Here is a 20,244-nt window from a genome sequence, read left to right as displayed (position 1 = left end):
TGATCTCCAATGTTGGAGGTGGCGCCTGATGGGAGGTGTTTGGGGAGGTGTGGGGGCAGAGCCTGCGTTAAAGGCTTGGTACCCTCCCCATGGTAGTGGGCAAGTTCTTGCTCTGTGAGTTCACGTGAGAGCTGGTTGTTTAAAAGAACGTGGCATCTTTCTCCCCCATCTCTCTCTTGCTCCCTCTATTGCCATGTGGCATGTCTGCTCCCCTTTCATCTTCTGTCATGATTGCAAGTTTTCTGAGGCCTCTTCAGAAACAGATGCTGGCACTATGTTTTTTTGTATAGCTTGCAGAACTGTGAGCCAAATAAACCTCTTTTCTTTATAAATTACCCAATCTCAGGTATTCCTTTGTAGCAATGCAAAAATGAACTAATACAAGCTAGAAAAGAGAATTTTGAATGTTCTCACCACAAAGAAATGATAAATGTAGGAGATGATGAATAGGCTGAAAACCCTGTGTTGATCATTACACAATGTATACATGTATGGAATTACCACACTGTAGCCCATAAAAATGTACTTACTATGTGTTGATTAAAAACAAAATTAAAAATACCTCACATGCCTACAGGGTAAGGAAGGTAATAGAGTGGATCCAAAGTAGCAATATGGACACAACATAAAGTAGACGGGCCAAGTGGAGTGTACACGCCCTGTCTCTCTGGTCCCAGAAGACTGCCATGGGGGCATGGAGGCTCAGTGTTGCCTGATCCTCCACTGCTCAAGAGAAACCACAAACCAGATTTTACTTTGACAGAATTACTGTGAGATCTTCTGGTATTTTCAAATTTCTGAGAGTAAATTAAAATAAAACAAATACACACACACACACACACACATACACACACACACAAAACAAACCACAAAAGCCCTTTGTAGCCTAACACTATATAAGCTGAACATCACCTTCCTATGGTCCATAGCCTGCTAATGCACAGCCTCTGATATAGATCATAAGTGCTGTAAGATTTGAGGTGGGGTCAGGCGTGGTGGCTCACACCTGTAATCCCAGCACATTGGGAGGCTGAGGCGGGCAGATTGCCTGAGGTCAGGAGTTCAAGACCAGCCTGGCCAACATGATGAAACCTCTTCTCTACTAAAAATACAAAAATTAGCTGGTCATGGTGGCAGGCGCCTGTAATCCCAGCTACTTTGGAGGCTGAGGCAGGAGAATGGCTTAAGCCTGGGAGGCAGAGGTTGCAGTGAGCCGAGATTGTTCCACCGCACTCCAGCCTGGGCAACTGAGTGGGACTCTTGTCTCAAGAAAAAAAAAAAAAAAAAAGATTCAGAGGTGGGAGAAAGTCTGTCCAGCTACTATGTCCACTAAAAACAAGACAAGCTTAAAAGGCAGATGAGCTGACTATAAAAAAAAAAAATTTACAGAGAGAAATGGGGACAGTCTATCCCCAAACTGTTGTCAGGTTGTCCGGAATACTTAAAAGAAACTCTGGGAGGTTCAATGGCTGTTTTTTGAATGCATGCATGAAAGAAAAGCTCAGAAGCATCTAAACATCCAGAAGAAATATTTTTACCTCCTGGGAAGCCTGAATTGACTGAATTAGAAAGTAAATTCTCTTTTGTCTGACGTCTAGACTTCTGGAGATACCGTCTTTTTTTTTCTTTTTTCCTTTTTCTTTGTTTAAATCAAGAATGCACTTTATTGGCAAAGCTTAATCACAGTTAAATAATATCCTAGTTGAGTCAACCAGACTCCACTCTAGAGCAATTTCTGGAAATAATAGGATAAGCCGATTTTACAAGATTACTGACTGGCAGTTAATGAAGTTCTCACACTTTTTATTTTAGAGGGTAGTTAAAGCACGTTACCTGCAATAGTTACCTTTTATTGAGGGCTTGCCACGTGTGAGCACCTGATCAACATTTAGCAAGTATTACACAGTCTTATAAATGTGTATTACTCAAGCTACCCAGTGAGGTCACATAGTTAGTTAGTTGTGGGGTTGGGATTCAAACCAGGGTTTACCTGACTTCTAAGACTATCTCTTAACCAGCATACATATACCAATCTTTCCAGTCATTGTTTAGGGAAGAGATCTCATTTTCCTTCTAAATATACTCAGATTTGTAGAGTTAAATGAATTTCTCGAGAATAGAAATCTAGTAAGTTGCAGACCTGTAATAAGACAGACAGTTCAGGCTTCTGACTTCCAGTCCTGAACATTTCCTCCTATGTGACTATCTTATTTATCTCTAAGTCAGGAGAATGTTAATTACTTTAAGACTAAGATGGAAATCCCCCATGAACGTGGAAACTCAAATAGCAGAATGGATGAAGCTCTGCAGGGTCTCGGCAACTCAGCAACACAGACTTCCCCTCACCAAGGCCATGACTACTGCTGAGCTGCAGAGTGCCAACCTGCCCATAACAGAAGTGAACGCTAAGCCTCCTGAAGTGGCCCTATTCCCCAGGGGGACCAAGTGGCAGGTTTATTACATAGGATCTTTTTCATCAAAGAGGGAAAAGCAACTCTCTTAAAGGAATAGAGAAATATTCCAGATGTAGATTTGCCTTTTCCATCATTCTTCCATTTATAGTTATTTTATTCATGAATATGATATCCTACACAATCCTCTACTGATTATAGAACTAATTATATGGTGAAGGGATGTGGGCTTTTACCACAGAATTCAGAAGTCTCATGCATTTCATCACACAGAAGTAGCTCACTCCATAGAACAAGAAATAGAACAGCCTGCTAAAGGCTCAGCCATGATGTCAGCTGGGAGACAATAAATAGCCATCAATATTTAGCACCATTTCTTTCACAGTCAGAATACATGGTTCCTGGAATCAAGGAATTTAGTTGGGAGTAGCCCCTTTTTACACCAAACAAGCCATTTACAAGATTTTTGCTTTTCAGGCCTCAAACACTGAGCTTAGTGACTTTGGAGGCCCAAATATTCAAGGCAGGACTGCTTCCACTTGGCAACCAAGTCATGATTTTATTAAACTGGAAGCTGAGACAGTCAGTCCTAAGACTGTCCCTTGGCCAGTTTGGGTTCCTCATGGTTCTGAACCAACAGGTAAGGAAGGCAGTTGCTCTAGTGATTCAGGTAGTTAACCACAGTTATAAAAAGGAAGTTGGATTATTGCTTCATAATTGGAGTCAGGAGGACTATCCTGCTACTTGTCCTCTCAGGAGTCTCAGCTTCATAGTCAATGGAAAACTGTGATAACCCAATAAACAAGACTGCAAGGAAGGAAGGGTTGAGTCACCCTTTCAGCAACCTACCAAGCAGGCCCTAGCAGAGTAAGAATGTGCAATGAGTAGAGGAATTAGTAAGATGTGGTCATCAACTGAGGCCTAATGACCAACTAGGGAAGTGAGAAGTATAGCAACTGTCTTAGTACTTATTTACCCAACTTGTATCTATTTTCTATATGAACAGAATTGTTGCATATAAACATTTTATCATTAAAGACAAAAAAATTAACCGTTAACACATCATTGCAAATACTCCATTAAGCTTTCCTCAATTCCTGTGGGAGTGTGCCATATAATTCTTGTCGTGAGTGGATACAGTTCTAGATGAAGAATTATCACCAATATATTTAAAATCAGTTAATTCTTCAGAAGCTCCAACTGAATTTTGCCATTTTGACTTTGTCATTGTTTCTATTGCATTGCAACCTGAGTACAAAATCGAGAGTAAATGGTTTGTTTGAAGGCTTCACTACAACTTTTTGAACCCAAGAGAGCATAATCTTTTAAGATTATGCAAAGGCTTGGAGTTTGCTATTTACTGTTGATAATAATGAATCAACATGCTATTAGAAATTATTAATATGCTATTTCTAGACTTGTCATTTTATATAAGTTTGAAATTTAGTGGTAACATTCTAAACAGTGAGTTTTGAGTTGCACATACCTTTGAAAACGTGATGAAAACTATGAAACTTCTTCACAGAAATATGGGCATACACACAAACTGCAAAACATTCAAGTTTTATACAAATTAAAACCTCAGTTTTAGAGGCTACTCCACATTCACATGAATGTTTGTCTCCTTCAAGGTTGTGATTATTGATCGTGACACACTAGCTATGTGAAGTCCATAGTCTCAAGAAACTTCATTATCTTTTATTTGTATTTTCAAAGAGAGAGAGAGAGAGAGAGAGAGAGAGAGAGAGCAACAGAGAGAAACTACATTACATTTAGACCAAAATGAAAAAATATTTGGTGATCGAATTGAATGGGTAAATAAAAACAAGTTACATTTCTCTGGTAGTAGGCTGAGTTCAAGTTTTGAAATGTCTGAGTTCCAAAGCAGAAGAAAATAATATTAAAAACTCATGGCAGGACTAGTATTATAGCCAAGTAATGCAGTAATTGTAAGAGATTTGAAAGACCTAAAGTTTCCAAGAGAAATCAAGTATGAAAATAAGATGAGAAACTGGGAACTCTCTGTTTTGTATGAAAATTCCACGTATCTCACAAGTGGCAATGGCTGCAACATAAAAATGCCTAAATTGGTCAGATTACTTTTCTTTCTACTCTAGTATTGTCTCTACTATTAGCTATAATTTTGCCTACCGTTCTTTCATTTGTTTATTAAATAACATTATTTGGATACATTTCTAAGCTACTAGTTTAAATATCAATGTAAGCTGAAATGAATTTGGTGTTTCTGTGGGCTATGATGCCAAGAGTGTAGTTGTTTTTATGTTTTTTAGACGGAGTCTCGCTCTGTTGCCCAGGCTGGAGTGCAGTGGCACGATCTTGGCTCACTGCAACCTCCACCTCCCAGGTTCAAGTGATTCTTCTGCCTCAGCCTCCCAGGTAGCTGGGACTATGGGTGCATGCCACCATGCCTGGGAAATTTTTGTTATTTTCAGTAGGACGGGGTTTCACCATATTGGCCAGGCTGTTCTCAAACTCCTGACCTCGTGATCTGCCCACCTTGGCCTCCCAAAGTGCTGGGATTACAGGCATGAGCCACTGCACCCAGCAACAGTGTAGTTTTAGAGATCACTTTAGACTACGATCTGGAAGTATCATGCTGGAGATTCCAAAAAGTGTATTTTTGGCTTGTATTTCTTTTAAAGAAACCCCACATAAATGGGCTATTCCATATTCTAACAGGAGGCTATCTATCTATTATCTGTCTATCTATCTATCTATCTATCTATCTATCTATCTATCTATCTATCTATCTATTATCTATCTATTTATCTATCTATAGTGATTTGAAAGTAAATTAAATGTGATGTAAATCATTTTAAACTTGATTAGGATGGTGGCTACATGATTGTATGTGTCTGTCAATATTCATAGAATTGTACACCAAAAAGTGAATTTTCCTGTAGGTATTCTATGGAAAAACACTGGCAGCATATCTTCTTAAGTGTGTTAAATTTTAATAAGCAAGTTGAATGTAAGAAAGGAACTTGAGTGCCAAATATCAATGTGAAGTGACATAAAACAAACATACTATGCACATCCAAAAATCTGGATTTACAATGGAAATGTGACAGCTTCTGAAATTATATAGCACTCAATCATTAATTTTCTTTGAGGGTAAGATTTGTACCCTGCTGGGCTTATAATTTTCTCTTTTTGTGCTGTTCATGTGTAAATATTGCCAATTTCATTTGACACAAAAAAGGAAAACAACTTAATTTTGTTTCTAAGTTAATGAATGACAGATACTACCCTCCAGATGAGGTACTGTATTATTAGCTTCCAGGCAGTGATTTGAGGGGGAAAAAAACCCAAGCCATTTCCAATGTATTTGTAACAAGGAAACAAATTTATTGATTTTAAAAGACAAGACACCATTTTGTTTTGAAAAACACAAGAAAGCTAGCCTGAGTTCAAGTCTGAAATATTCAGAAAAATCCTACTAATATCTTTAGTATGTTCCAGTCATTTGTTTAAACAACACACTAAAAGTTAATATATATTTTTATAATTATAAAAGTTCCCCAGTTATTGTACAGTACACAATACAAATCGCCCACAAACTATTATTTAGCTCCTGCCAATTTTGAGAGGACATGATATACTAAAAGATTTAGCATTTCTCACAAAAATCACATCAGGAAATACGTATTTACAAAATCAAATACATTATACAAAAAACCATCACATGTTATTCGGTAAAGATGTTTTTAAATAATTAAAAAGTTTATTCAACTGTAGTCCAAAAACTGGAAAAGAACATTACATTATCTCACACATACAATCTCTACAAAAGTTGCTTACCTCATTTACATAATATATTCAGTCGATTGTAAAATAAATGTTCAAATATCTCCTAGTGTTACTATGTTTCTGTGCTTGTGGGACTGAATAATGTAATCGGCCACTTACTAAGTGAAATTTAAATGATGGCACTTAAAAAAAATACAGTTATCTTAAAAAAACACAATGAAAGAAGTTTTACCTAGAAGGTACGAAAGCCCTGAGTGATAGTGAAGTTACTGATTGGTAAGCACTACAATTAACCTAATTAAAAGTTTACCACCTCAGGCACAAATTTCCAAGTTTTTTCAAGGCACTCACTTAAAGTTTCTGTAACCAATGCATTGGTCACCACCATAGGTCCAAATTGATGATGGTAATGAGTAGAGAAAAAAATTTGCTTTGGTACAAAAGATGCTTTTTAAACGAATAAAATTCAATAGCTTCTTTATTGGGTTATTTAAAATTGTTGTTTAGCAGGTTAAAACAAGGCGATCGTTTCTTCAAAAACACTAATTTACTGAAGGAAAAATTTACTTGGTTATCAACAGTCAATGGGAGTTTTTGTATTTTCTTTCCTCCCCAGAATCAAAATTCTTCTAAAAAAGATTTGTTGTCCTCATTATTGAGCTACATAAACAATTCTTACCAAAGATTTTCATTACTCAGGGCTTCCAATCCCAACATCATAATTTATTTAAAAAAACAAAGGAAAGAGGGGAGAAAAATAATCACACCAGAACCAAATAAAAGAAGAGACAAAACATATATATATATTTTTAAAAAGTATTATCAATTATTTCAAATGAAAACAAAAAAAATCCTAGGCAGTCACTTTGTAAGTGGCTTTTACTATTTAAGTAAAATTGGTAAACTAAACTCAGGTCTACTGGCACATAAAATCACTAGCAGCAATGATCAAGGCATGCAAACTGAGAAGCATTTACAGTAAATCATCATGAAGAATTCAAAAGAAGAGAGTTAAATTAAAACCCTTTGAGTATTGCATGTTAACACATGAGTAATTTGCATGGTTTGACTTCCTAAACTGCCTAAAAAGCAACGTTTACGGCATACTTGCACTATGCTATGGATGTCCTTTCAGCAGACATCAGAATAGGTTACACTCTTATTTGCGCCCGGCTAGGGCAGCGCAAGCACATCTGCAGACAACACTGCTTTCATGTTCGATCACGCAGGGAACAGAGGGAATCAAGTGCACGAAGAGATTCCCTTTAACAAAATCAGCAATGGTGTAAGCAGACTGACATTTAGAGATATCAGAAGCAGTAGTCATAGCATCTCCTGACAGATGAGCTTAAAATCAAGTGCTTTGCTCTCCATTCTATCTATATATAATTTTTTGACAAAGTATTAAAGTTTTGGAGCATAGATAAAATTATGCCCTGTGTGAAATTCCCAAACAATATTTTATGAGCGATCTAACTCCAAATAGCCTAACTGCCCCCAAAGAGTTCAGATTCTCTTAATCCACTCGAACTCGTTTCTTCCTAAGGCTTCACTTACACTTGTACTTTCTAAAGCTAAATAAATGAGATCTTTTGTTTCATTTTGGGAAAAAAAGAAAAAAAAAAAAAAGAAACTTAACCCTTTCTTTATACCTTTTAAAGGCAATCTAGGTACCTTCAATGTGCAGAAATCAGTTATGACATAGGTCTATCCAGGCCCATGTATTTGTCCTCCTTTTCTAGAAACTATGGTGTGATGCTAGAAAAGTTGATTTTTTTTTTTTTTCTGTAAACAGTACACTTACTTAGATGGCAGTGAATATTTGGGAATAAATATATCAAGCCCTCTTGAAGAAAAATTAAGAGTTGTATATAAAATGCAAGTGTTCGGCGTGGAAACACTTTCTCTTCCTACCCCCCCCTTTAAAAAAACAGCATAATTAGACATTTGGATATAGAGTATACTTTACCGGTCTAAGTCTAAATAAATGATCTGAAAGGCTTTTGTCCCCCATTGTATATCTTACAATGCTCAAAGGGTTAATACAAGGCATTACATCAAAGGGGTTTTCTAATACTAGAACTAAGCACTGAATTAATGCTTCTATTCCAGTTTTTAAAAATCACCAAACTTGCAGAAATACTAGGATTCCATTAATTGATTTGTTCTAACCATATACATGGAGGTTGTTCTGATCTAGCAACAAGCCCAATTTTCAATAGCACTGCATGCCAATCCTCCTCCCCCATGATCTGGTGTGATTCATACAGATCACAAAAGTTCTGATCTCAATTTTTGGATGGTTGTTATTTTCTCACCAAGAATGTGTGTGTTGGGGGGATATAATAAAGGTCAATTTATTGTATATAACCACTGCCTCAAACTGTACACAAAGGTGACTTGCCAAGTTTTTACTTTCTACTTGTGTCCACACAGGGAGGACCAACATCACAGTGACACACATTTTTTTTTTTCTTTTACACTAATGTTTCAAGCACAGCATTATTTTAGACATTTCAAATATATCATCTGAGGAATTTTTAAAAATTTGAAAATGCATTTAGCACTTTTAGACAGTGCATTCATATAAAAAGATTCATGATTACGGCACTAAAACCGTATTCATTCCTGAATGACTTTTACAGCATTCTACAAGAACATATTCATTTTTACTTGTTTACTACAAATCAAAGGCAGTCAATGCTGCACACTACTAATTTTAGGTATGCAGTGTTAAAACCATTTTCTAAATTTTACTTTGTTTTAAAGTACACCATCTAAAGAGAGGTGCATAAACCGTGCTATACAGTACAAGAAAAATCACACAAAGGAAAGCAGATTTCTGAAAAGGCAGTAAGACTTATACAGTCAGTCCAAACGCAGTTTGGACGAAAATCCTGAATAAGTGACTAGCAACTTGATAGCCAAAGAAAAAATTGAAAATTGGGCCCTGTCTTCCAAGGAGATGGCTCATCCATTCCACCCTATTGTTCATTGGTTTCATGAATGCAAATCTTCTGAGTATGATTTTCAAAGTATGTCAAGATCAAACTATACCCATGATACTCAATCCTATCATATGAAAATATCTTTTCTGAAACTTAAAAACAGTCAACATACCTTCCTTACATGCTTCCTCACTGAAAGTGTAGCACTTGGTTTATGTAGGTATATTTCATGACTAGTGATTGGTTATAATTGCAAGAAATACAAATAAGTCTTAAAATGTGTACTTGTGTCATTTGTGAATAAATCTGTTAAGAGTGTTAGTGTCTAATATTATTTAGAAAACCCAGTTTCAATGAATGAAAAATGGGAAAAATGGAAATAAATGCAATAAATGTGATTGCTCAATTTGCTCAAATGTATAAATTATGTTTTTATTTTCTCAAATATTTCACAATTCAAATTTGAAATTGATGAAAATGTTTGTGTGTATGTGTGTGCATGTTTTACTGTGAACTACAAATCACCAGAAGTAGCATAAACCATAGGTCTTCTTTTTATGTTTTGATCCAAACTCCTCACATTAGTCACAAAGAATATTCCTAAATATTCATAAAGGAGATCAGAATATTTTTATTGAGTCTAGTTCAAATGTAATCATGTTTATTAGTTCTTAATCTGTCCTAATTTAGAACAAACCATGAACAATTGGAAGAAATGTTGAATCCTGGAGCATCCCCGATCCCTAAGCCTCATCAATCTAAATTTGCCCATTATTATCAGATTCCTGTAATGATACAAATATATCCAACATTAAATTAAAGGAAACAATGATAATAAATACATTTAAAGTCATCCAATAAACAAAATGAAACCAATAAATACATTTGGTCCAATACAGATATGGTATCATTCAAAGGATGGTGGGTAGAGACAGGAAACTGAAAAAATTCAGAAAGAAGAGCCAAAATGAAGAGTGTTTTTTCAATTTTTGATTTTAATTTTACCTGTAAACACTTCCTATGCACAATGAAGTAGATACATGATCTTTTGCAGCTTACCATATTTTGTTTGCCTTTTGTGTGTGTGTTTTGGTACAAATCCATTGTCTTTTTGGGAGGAAAAAGGGGGACAGTAATTTAAATGATATTGAGATGAAGGTGATGCTACCATGCTAGTGAAGACTTTCAAATATATGAGTTGTAAAATAAAAAATTTGGATCAGTTTTTAAAATTACATCTAAAATATTTAAATTTTACTTAAGAAATGTTGTTGATGTTATTTGAGTAGTCTGAGGCAATCAAGCAACAGCAGCTTAAATACACTGTGTATTGATAAGCCATTTGGTATTTCTAACTTTACAGACTGGCTCACCTCTTCTTTCCAACCCCCCACCCCCCTTACCCCAATATCACTGGAAAGATAAACATCTTGGTTTTAATATAGGCCTCATTTGATAATCTGTCAATCATTTTGTGCTTTCCTTTTTTTGGCTTTATTATCTATTTATTTTTGCTGATTAGTTTTTTACAACTATTTAAATGAACAGATGTGCCTTTTTTTGTGTTTTAATCATTAAATAATTTGAGTGCTTAAAAGAACCTTGCTTTTCATGCAAATTAAAATGGGGCTGGGTATAACTCTCTAGGATCTCACCTTCTGACTTTGTAGCAGACTCCTGCCCCATGGGCACTCATGTGTGCATGTGGACACACCAGCACCTAGACACACAGACAAACATTTAGACTGAAAAGATGCACTTCGATAAGTACCTGCTTACTTTGTTAACTTTCTAAAATTGTAACTAAATAAGAATGGTCTAAAACATATATGATTTTATGTAACAAGTTGGTATTAAAACTAGCCTGCTATTCCACACCCTTAAGCAATCTGATTTGTAATCAAGTAATATTCAGCTCTAAGAATAAAAAATAGATCCACGGTCACTCAAAGAGGGGAACTGATTTTTGTCTTTTTGTTTTGCTTTGTTTTCCCTAAATTTCCTTTGAAGAACATGTCACCTGTCCTTACTTCGGGAATCTGAAAATGACAGGCACACTTTGTCAAATGGATTGAAGAGTTAGTCACATGAACAAAATAAACCTTACTAAACCTTAGCTTCAGTTCTGTTTTAAGGCACCATGTAATAGCCGAGGTACGATGATCCCTGATGTACATTCTTCAATGGCAATGGTCCATCCAGCCACCTATCCGAATCCTACAGAATTGGGGATAAGTAACAGTGAGGTGTGCCAGTTACACTGCCTTCAGGTTCTGTTTACAATTTAAATCCACATACTTTAGAAACCAGGAAATAGTTTTGAAGGAAATAACATTATGTAGGTTGCTACATTCCGTGCATTCTATAAATTCTCGTTTATAATAGCAGCATATTGAACTACTATTAGGAAAAAGACCTGGAATAAAAGAAAGTCATCCAAATGGAATGGTTTCCTGTATGTCCAGTTCAGCATAAGTAGCATGTACACTTAAAAAAAAAAGTCAAGTCATTTTTTCCTGCTTCAGTATCTAACTATAACAGCCCCCACTTAACAGCAGAATGCATCTGTGCAGTGGTCCCAAATACAGAATCAGTAGTCTTTAAACAGAGGAATTGGTATGCAAATAATAGTTAAAATTCAATGTTTAACGGAAGCTTGCATTGTTAACATGGTTTAATAATTATGTACACAAACTATGTACCTATTAGCATAATCTCTTGCAATTCTGTCATTTACTCTGAACTGATAAATGCACAGCTCAATTTTTCCTCAGAGAAAAATAGATGACCTTCCAAACCCTCTAGCACTATAATAAAAATGCTCTGTATTCTCTCTCCGTACTCAAAATGTTATCAAAATAGTGTCTTATGGTTCTGTCCAATGAAAAGCACCTTTCAAAAGCAAATTTGATGCATCTGCTGCCAAATGGGCATGCCTCCAGTGTCAATCAAAACAATCATTTCTTTTGATATTTCACAGAAGTGCATCTAATTTAAAAACTTACACATGAAATCATACACCAAGACTAACAATCAACAATAAAATATTTTAAGCTACAAAAAAATGTAAATTACTTTTTAATTATAAGAAAACAAAACATTGACATTAAGTGTTGTAAAAATCCTTCTTGACACCTGAAACTAAGGGAAAAAATTCATTATTAAGAGGCAAATAATTTGTTTACGTTAAAAAAAAAAATCTGGCAAAATACATACACCCATTCCATTTCACAACTCCAAAAAGTTAATGTTCAGCACAGATAGAATTTGACAACAGTCGACCTTCAGGCTTATTAAATTTTCAACTTAAGCCCAATATCAACAGGGTTAATGTAAGCTGGAGAAATACGCTTTAATATTCTTTAGACTGCAGTGTAGGTATTTCCTGTAGCGCTGCACTGTCTGATAGTCTGAGTACTTGTGACAATGTGCTCGCTGTGAATTGGATTCAGGAGGCTTGGTTGCACGCCAGTCTCGAGAACAGGCTGCATGCAGCCCACTGGAAATGCCTGGCTCAGCTCTGTTTTCTCTCTTTTGGCTTGAGGCTCTGAAGAGTCATCCAGTTCTTCATCCATTTCACTTTCCACTTCACTGCCTTCATCTGCACAAACAAATAAAACCAAGACTATTATCAGAAGACAAATTAGAAAATAGCAATCAACACATGCTTTAGAAACACTTTAATATAGTACATTAAGAAAGCAACATCTTAGCTCTTCTCAGGAAACAAAGCTTATAGGTTTTCTTTTCATCGGAATGTATTCATATCAATGCTGTATTGATGCATCTATAATTCTTTCAAACATAGCGAGATTAATTTACTTTTGGCAATCTGTGATTGATACTTCATTAACTTTTTTAAAAAAGCCTTTGGAATTTCCATAAGTATCTATATTAAATAATGGCATAATTTGTGTCATAATAAAGTAGTCACTTTGGTATGTTACACTGACTTTTGAGGAATGTACTGAGCTGAAAACGCAAATCCAAAAAAAGTTTTGTTTCCTCCAAAAATCTACACTAAATATACATTTTATCTATGCTAGCGTTAATGTGAATGAGAACTATGTTGATTCTTAATATTACTATTCCATGTATAAACAGAGGCTGCTGTAAGACTTTTTGGCATTCATCAGTGTTATAGATGGTCACAGTATTAAATAAACCCTTAATTTTTATTATAAAAATTATTAAGGCTGAGGTAGTAGTATCAGATTAAAAATGTGCAATGGATTTCCATTCTTGGCAGCTGATACTGTTAATAGCTGGTATTCATTTCTGGAAATTAAATGCATTATATAGTCACGGTTACCCCCAAATTGTAATACATTTTATATTAACTAAGGCATCATTATAATAGAATGCCATGTAATTTTTTTCCAGTATGCACTGTTAAAATTCAAAAGTACATTAGAGACAGAAAATGCACATATGCAGCTTTACTATTGTGTGACAGTCTCCTCAGAATACCTCTTCATGAGGGATAATTACAGTGGCTTGTATAAACAGAGTCAGGTCTCCATTCTCTACTGTTCTATGGCATATCACATCCAATGAATGTGCAACAAGTATCTCTTTAGTCAGATTAAGTTGGATTCTTTGCCAGCAATAAGATTGTAGCTTTATCACTTGGTAGACACCCACAGCAAAAATCTCTGGTAATGCAGCTGTCTCTATAAACAAGGCCCCTTGACTTTTCTTATTTCATTATGACTGGGGCAAAGTTGGTTCTAGAAAAAAGCAGTGAGAGGTAAAAGTGCTTCCATATATGGTTGTACAGTGTACAGCCACCAGGAGCAAGGTCTGAGAAATGGCAATTTGTGATTAAACAGGTGGAGTTTAATATGCATTACCTAGAAATGTGTGTCATGCATTAGTGACCAATAAAACAAAGAAGTGCTCTTAGATGAGGCAAAAGACATCTTGGTCCACCTACTTTATCAAGTTACCTTTTTGCCTCTGGAAAAGGAACTTAATGATAATATTTGAGTGTGTCAGAACAAGCATATTCAAAGGGTTGAAGGGCTATAGGGAGAAGGACACCTTTTGTAGACATTTGCTTCATCAAGAGGGTATACTTGAAACATGTTTGCATGAAATGTTTTGGTTTTTCATCTTTTTATACATAAAACAAAAATGTCTGTAAGGATCTTAACACAAACTCTTCATGGTGGTAGTCTCTTAGGGTTGTGATAATAAAGCTTCACTTTTTATAGTTTCTAATTCTCTGTATTATTTGAAATTTTTATACGGAGCAAATATTCCTTTTATTATCAGAACAAGAATTCTCATTTTGTGGCAGAAGCCCTCAAAAACTCCTAGGATTTCACATTCAATCTTTAGGCCCTGAGTATGCCCATCTGGCTCTATCTCAAGAGCCATCAAGAGGTCTGGGGGTAAATGGGACCAGCGTGGCCACCTCCAGCAGGTGAGGACAAGTCACACCGCTTCTCTGCTCCCTGTCCACAGATTTCCCTGTGCCTAAGAAATTAGTGTCAAAATAATAAAAAAGGGAGCACTGAAAAGACAAAAACTCATTTTCAGGCAGGGAGGGCAGTGGAGACAAAGTGAGGAAAGTCCTTCTGTCTATTTTGTTGTGGATGGAAAGGGTAGTGAGATAACGGACTGGACAAACTTAAGTGTTCCAGGTACATTTTGCTTACGTCTATCTCTGGGTGACAGGTTTCCTTTGGAAAATCTACAAAGCAACTTATAAAAGCAAGCCCGTTCTCCAGGTCCTAAGGACAAAGGAATGTAATTCTGTAGACATTTTATGCTTCTATAAAAACTTGAAGACATTTCCTAGGAATCTACGTCAGGTTATGGAAATTTGGTGCATAAAAACTAAAATTAGGTGCTACAGGAGTTTACAGAAGATTGTCGTTCAGCACTGTGTGAAGAAGCCTGGCTGGAATTCAGTCTCTGACTAAGTAGTAAATCTCTACTGTCCTTCTGGACACCCTGGGATGAAACCCCTAAATTTGGGTTATGAGGCTTTGGTGTGAGTATATCATCAGTGTTGCTTTATGATGGACATGGGTATCAGTTACCACGTTTCTTGCTCTAAAATTACTAATTCATATCATCATTGACTTATTTTTCTGAGGATTATTTGGTTAATCCTATATTTGTAGTTACAATTTTTTTGGCTATAATCTAATTTCCCTGCATTGCTAGTGCACTGAGTACCTTAATACAGCACGCTCTGGAGTACAGCGCTGAACCTCTTTACAGACTCCCCACGTACTTCCTTTCACCTCATTTTCCCCAGTGACTCTGGCCTGGAAGGGCTAAGTGCATAGTTCTCCCCAGTTTTTGTGCATTTTGTACCTGTCTCTGATAGTCAATAACCATAACAATTCTTTAAAACCTCAAAATACCTCCCTCCCTCCACCACCTTTTAAAAGAAAGAGCTCTGTTTCCTGCAGTGTTTAACAGAAAATTTACTTGTTTTTAAAAATTGCACTGGTATTTTTATCAGCATTGTTTTGCTTGTGCTCTGCTTATAAAGGTAGGTAAGATTTGTGTGCTCTATCCCCATTCTATCTCCCCCTAAGTCCACCTTGCTTTTTTTATTGTGTGATTTTGTTGATCCTGAGGTTCTTCAGAAATATATATCATGTTATCATATTATACTGTATATTAGAGTGGCAATGCTGCTATTAAAATTTCAGAAGTATATATGTTACCTTCTTCATCTATACCACTACTAATCTTGCATTTACAGTAAACCTCACTGCTATCTCTGAGTTCTTTTTCTATACAAAAGTATGAATTGGTGAGGTAGGTGAGCCAAGGAATCTTTTTTCTTGCCTGGTGGGCCTTGAATAAAAATGTCTCATCCAATTTTATCACTTATCTCCAGGACTCTAGCCATGGTCAGAAATAATTTCTTGTTACTTGTAATGAACTTTAGGCAAAAAGTGTAAAGAACTTTATAACTACATTTAAATTCAATTATCTGCAATTAAAATACCTCATATGTAGAAGGCATAGCGATGGGGAAAAATGGAGAAATAATGAAAAGACAGGAGTTTCACATTTATCTAGGATTTGTATGCCACTTCTGCAAAATCAGAGTGTTGTAAACATACACTGTATTTTCCTCTATGAGAATTTGTTAGTGAAAAAAAGTTCTTAAAATGTACATTATTTTCAATTCTTACCTTTATCCAGATTTCCAGGAGACACGGCATTTAAATCACCAAACTGTAAAACAATAGTCATTTGTGCAATAGTTAATATTGGGCAGAATAAAATAATATTCTATCAGTCTGTGGTAAAAACACCAATCTATGACTCTTTAAAACTGCAAACTAGTGGCCATTTTGATCTCTAATTACATGGGTCACATAATTTTCCAATCAAACTTGTCAAATTTGAACAGTTCAAATTATGTCACAATTTAGCTGTCTTAGCTTCTTTGCAGAAGGATAACAATTTTCTCTGCTTTCCATGCTGCGTTTTACCTTTTATTATTTCAACTCAGCAATGAAGAAATAGGGGCCTGGATGACTTGGATGAAGACTGATGTGGCAAAATGAATTTGGAAAAGCCCCAGTCAAGCAAGACACATCAGTTCCATCCCCCAATGCTTGGCTGATGAGTCCACCTGGAAGTCTCTACATTAGAGAAACAATATCCAGCAGTTTGGCTGAACTCTATTTTTAAAGCTTTTATTAATAAACATAAAAATATAATAGAAACTCCAAAATTGAGGGTTATTTGTTTTTACAAAATCTTTAATTTGAGACTTCTCTCTTAGATAATAGGGTCTCACTTTGAAAAGAAAGGCATCTGATCATTACTAATGTCAACAAAAAAGAGCTTCAAACAATAGAGAACAATTCGGTTTAGATATTATTTTCTAACTTAGTTCAACAGTTTGATAATTTTACAATGAGAAAACAGATTTTGAGAATCTCAGAGTGAACAAAGATGGATACACTGAAATAAAAATTAAATAGAGTAACACAGCTAATCAAAAAAAGGTGAAGAGAAACTGCAAAGCATCTACTTTTAAAACAGTAAACATTACTTTTTAAAGGTAACAAGTCATTATTAGAAATCCAGATTTCTCAACAGGCTTAGAAAGATGAGGGAGAAATTCTACTTACATTCGGAAGTTTGCTTATAAAGAGTTCCATGATAGGAGTATTTTTTTCATCTACAAGGTTTGTCTATAAAGTAATAAAACTGATCTTATTTTGCAAACATACACATATTTTTTTCCCTACCTAGACAAGTACTATTCTTCACAGTAGCTACCTTGGCAGCTTATACATTTGTTCCAAGGTCCAAGGTTCTGGAATTCTTCTTTGACAATTTCAAGAGTTAGTTTATGCATCATTAGGAAAGTCCATCTTGTTATTTTACATCCAACTATGGCTCCAAGCAACACTCCAGATTTTATTTACTAAACTTGTTCCTGGGATGATTTGGCTACCCAACAAAATTCAGTTCACCTCTGCCACAATTCAGGTTATTTAAAATAATGTCATTTTACCTTTACTTCTTAGCATTTCAGAGACTTTCCGTAACATTTTTAAGCCATAGCAGCATTACTGGAACAAATGTGTAGCTTTCCTAGGTGACTGCTTTGAAGGAGACAGGGGCCTCCTAGACATGTAATTATTAGTATGTTTATTTGAAAGTCTGCCCCACTGCTTTAGAGTTATTTTTTAGAGTTATTAAAAGTAATGGCAAAAACCGCTATTACTTTTATACCAACCTAATACATCCCACGGGGCAACAAATATAAATCATAAATACTGAAATTTTGAAGTTGTTCCTGATCACATAGGTCAGGTCTTTGTATAAGTCTAAATAAAAATCCAGTGTAAATTATGTGGGTATTCTTGAATTAAAGAATATAGTCTAAACAACAAAAACCCAAAGGGATTCTTCATCAATTTTTGGTATTATTTAAATATTTTAGAACTATAAACAGAAAATGTTCAAAACTGAAGGATCACTTACAAGTTATTACTAACTGACATAACACAAGAAGATATAGATTTAAGGGAATACTTAACACTTAAGTTCTTGAAACAAGTTGGCAGTGATAGATTCTAAACACAACTTTATATTGATAAAAAGTGAGTATTCTATTTGCTGTTGAAAAGTCTCTGAAAGTTTTTTGTAGCTAAGTTATTGTTGCTATTGCTGATCAATAATATCACACAGAGTGTCTAAAACCAAACTCTGGATACATTTGAAAATTCTCTTCAAAAGAAACATTGCATTTAGTTGCTACTTAACTCTGAAAACATGACAACTTCCTTAATACAAAGATTTTCCTTAGACGTTTCTACTTAATATGAATAATACATTTGATAATTGAAGAGGCTGAAAACAGAAACCAAAACAGTTGAAATCTCAGTGATTGTTATTATCATTAACAAAAATCCATTTACATACTAAATTCTGAGGCTTGTCATTATGCACTATGTTGGACAATGTACAAAGAATTTCAGAGACACTGTCAATGCCTCTAGGTGTCTCTGGGATCAACGACAAAGTTTTACATGTACGACAAATAGAGAAAGTAGATTACAATTTTTTTAAATCCTCTGACGAAGAGATCAGATTTTACTATCCTATAGAGCTGAAGGTGAAGGCTTTTATATGCATTTTACATGTGAGGGGAAAATAGATGTAAAATTATAGAGGAAAAAACACTTTAACCCTGTAGATAGACTGCATGAGATCAGCAAAATCAGTTCACTTACTCATTAAAAGTCGATAAATATTTATTGAGGATTTACTAAGTGCCAGGCACTATGCCAGCCAATTCTAGTCAGATCAATTTGGAAATACTCCTGTCTTCAGGAGGTAAGTAGCAGAAATTCCCTATATTCTGAACGGTAGGTAGGTTAGTAGAAAAATGAGCAGCTTAGGAAACCTTAGGGAAGGTTTTAGAAGTATAGGGTTCAAGTCTTAGAAATGGAAACCAATTTCATGGGTTTATGGCATGCAGCAGGTCAAGCAGCAGGAAGGAAGGCTATGAACAGTGGCAGGGAAGATTGAGAGCAGGCAGAAGGAAAACAGTACCATAGACAGGGGCCAGAGGACAAGATGAGGCCAGTACAAATCAAAAACAGAAGAGAGGCCAGGCATGGTGGCTCACACCTGTAATCCCAGCACTTTGGGAGACTGAGGCAGGTGGATCACCTAAGGTTGAGAGTTCGAGATCAGCCTGACCAACATGGTGAAACCCCATCTCCACTAAAAATACAAAAATTAGCTAGGCGTGGTGGTGGAAGCAGGAGAATCGCCTGAACCTGGGAGGCAAAGCTTGCAGTGAGCTGCGATCATGCCACTGTACTCCAGCATGGGCACCAGGAGCGAAAGTCTGTCTCAAAAACAAGCAAGCAAGCAAACAAACAAAAAACAGAAGAGGAGAAAGTAGTAAAAGATTTAGATTAAAAAAAAGGAGCTCACAAGAAAGTATAGCGATTATTATGAAGTTACAGCATCACAAATTGGGAAAACTTACTGTTTTGTAATTTTTCCTCTTGCACAGAGGATTAGAGGGGACTACTCTTCACTGACGTGACATCTTACCACTTGCAAGGTGTGTTTGCAGTTCAGTAAACGGTAGGTTTTCTCTCAAACAGACTGCGAGTGTCACACTGTCAATATCGCTTCCCTGAAGAGGCTTTTCCTGGCAGCCCTATCTTGAGTATCGCTGTCCCTGTCACCCTCAGTCACCGCATCATGCTCACTTCCCGCAAAGCACCCACCACAACCTGCAAAACTTATTTTGTTTGTTTCCTCACCCAATATATGTCTTCCCAACCAAAATGTCACTGCCATGGGTAAGAAAGTTTCTTTGTTCTCTTCATAAATGTATCTCAGAACCTGGTATACTGCCTGATACACATTAAAGGCTGAATAAATACTTACCAGATGAATGAATGTACTTCCTCATTTCAGCCTCACCAAAACAACTTAGGGATTTGGCAAGTTAAGTGCTTAGATTTCATGTTACAGCTATTGAAAACAATGAGTTGATTTGTCTAATATCAAGTAGTAAATATGGTGCCGTTAGATTTGAGACCAGATATTCTCCTTGGTTTAGAATCAGAGAGAGAGAGAAAAGAAAGAGAGAA

General features: G+C 35.8%; 1 protein-coding gene across 4 annotated transcripts in view; it reads right to left on the bottom strand.

Moving 5' to 3' along the window:
* Positions 1–5,757: 5,757 nt before the first annotated feature.
* The window catches only part of RFX3 (regulatory factor X3), a 311,034-nt gene continuing 296,547 nt past the window's right edge, over positions 5,758–20,244 (bottom strand). For 2 of the 4 annotated variants that reach the window (XM_023213193.1, XM_023213190.1), the window contains 2 exons: positions 16,297–16,339; positions 5,758–12,731 (listed from right to left, as the gene is read on the bottom strand). In XM_023213193.1, the coding sequence (XP_023068961.1) occupies positions 12,493–12,731; positions 16,297–16,339 (282 nt within the window). In that variant the 3' untranslated portion in view covers positions 5,758–12,492. The remainder of the gene's footprint in view (positions 12,732–16,296; positions 16,340–20,244) is intronic. The other 2 variants (XM_023213191.2, XM_023213194.1) reach the window with 2 other exon arrangements.

This window comes from Piliocolobus tephrosceles, chromosome 14 (assembly GCF_002776525.5).
Source record: "Piliocolobus tephrosceles isolate RC106 chromosome 14, ASM277652v3, whole genome shotgun sequence".
Lineage (NCBI taxonomy): Eukaryota > Metazoa > Chordata > Mammalia > Primates > Cercopithecidae > Piliocolobus > Piliocolobus tephrosceles.
This window is presented reverse-complemented; position numbering and strand designations above follow the sequence as displayed.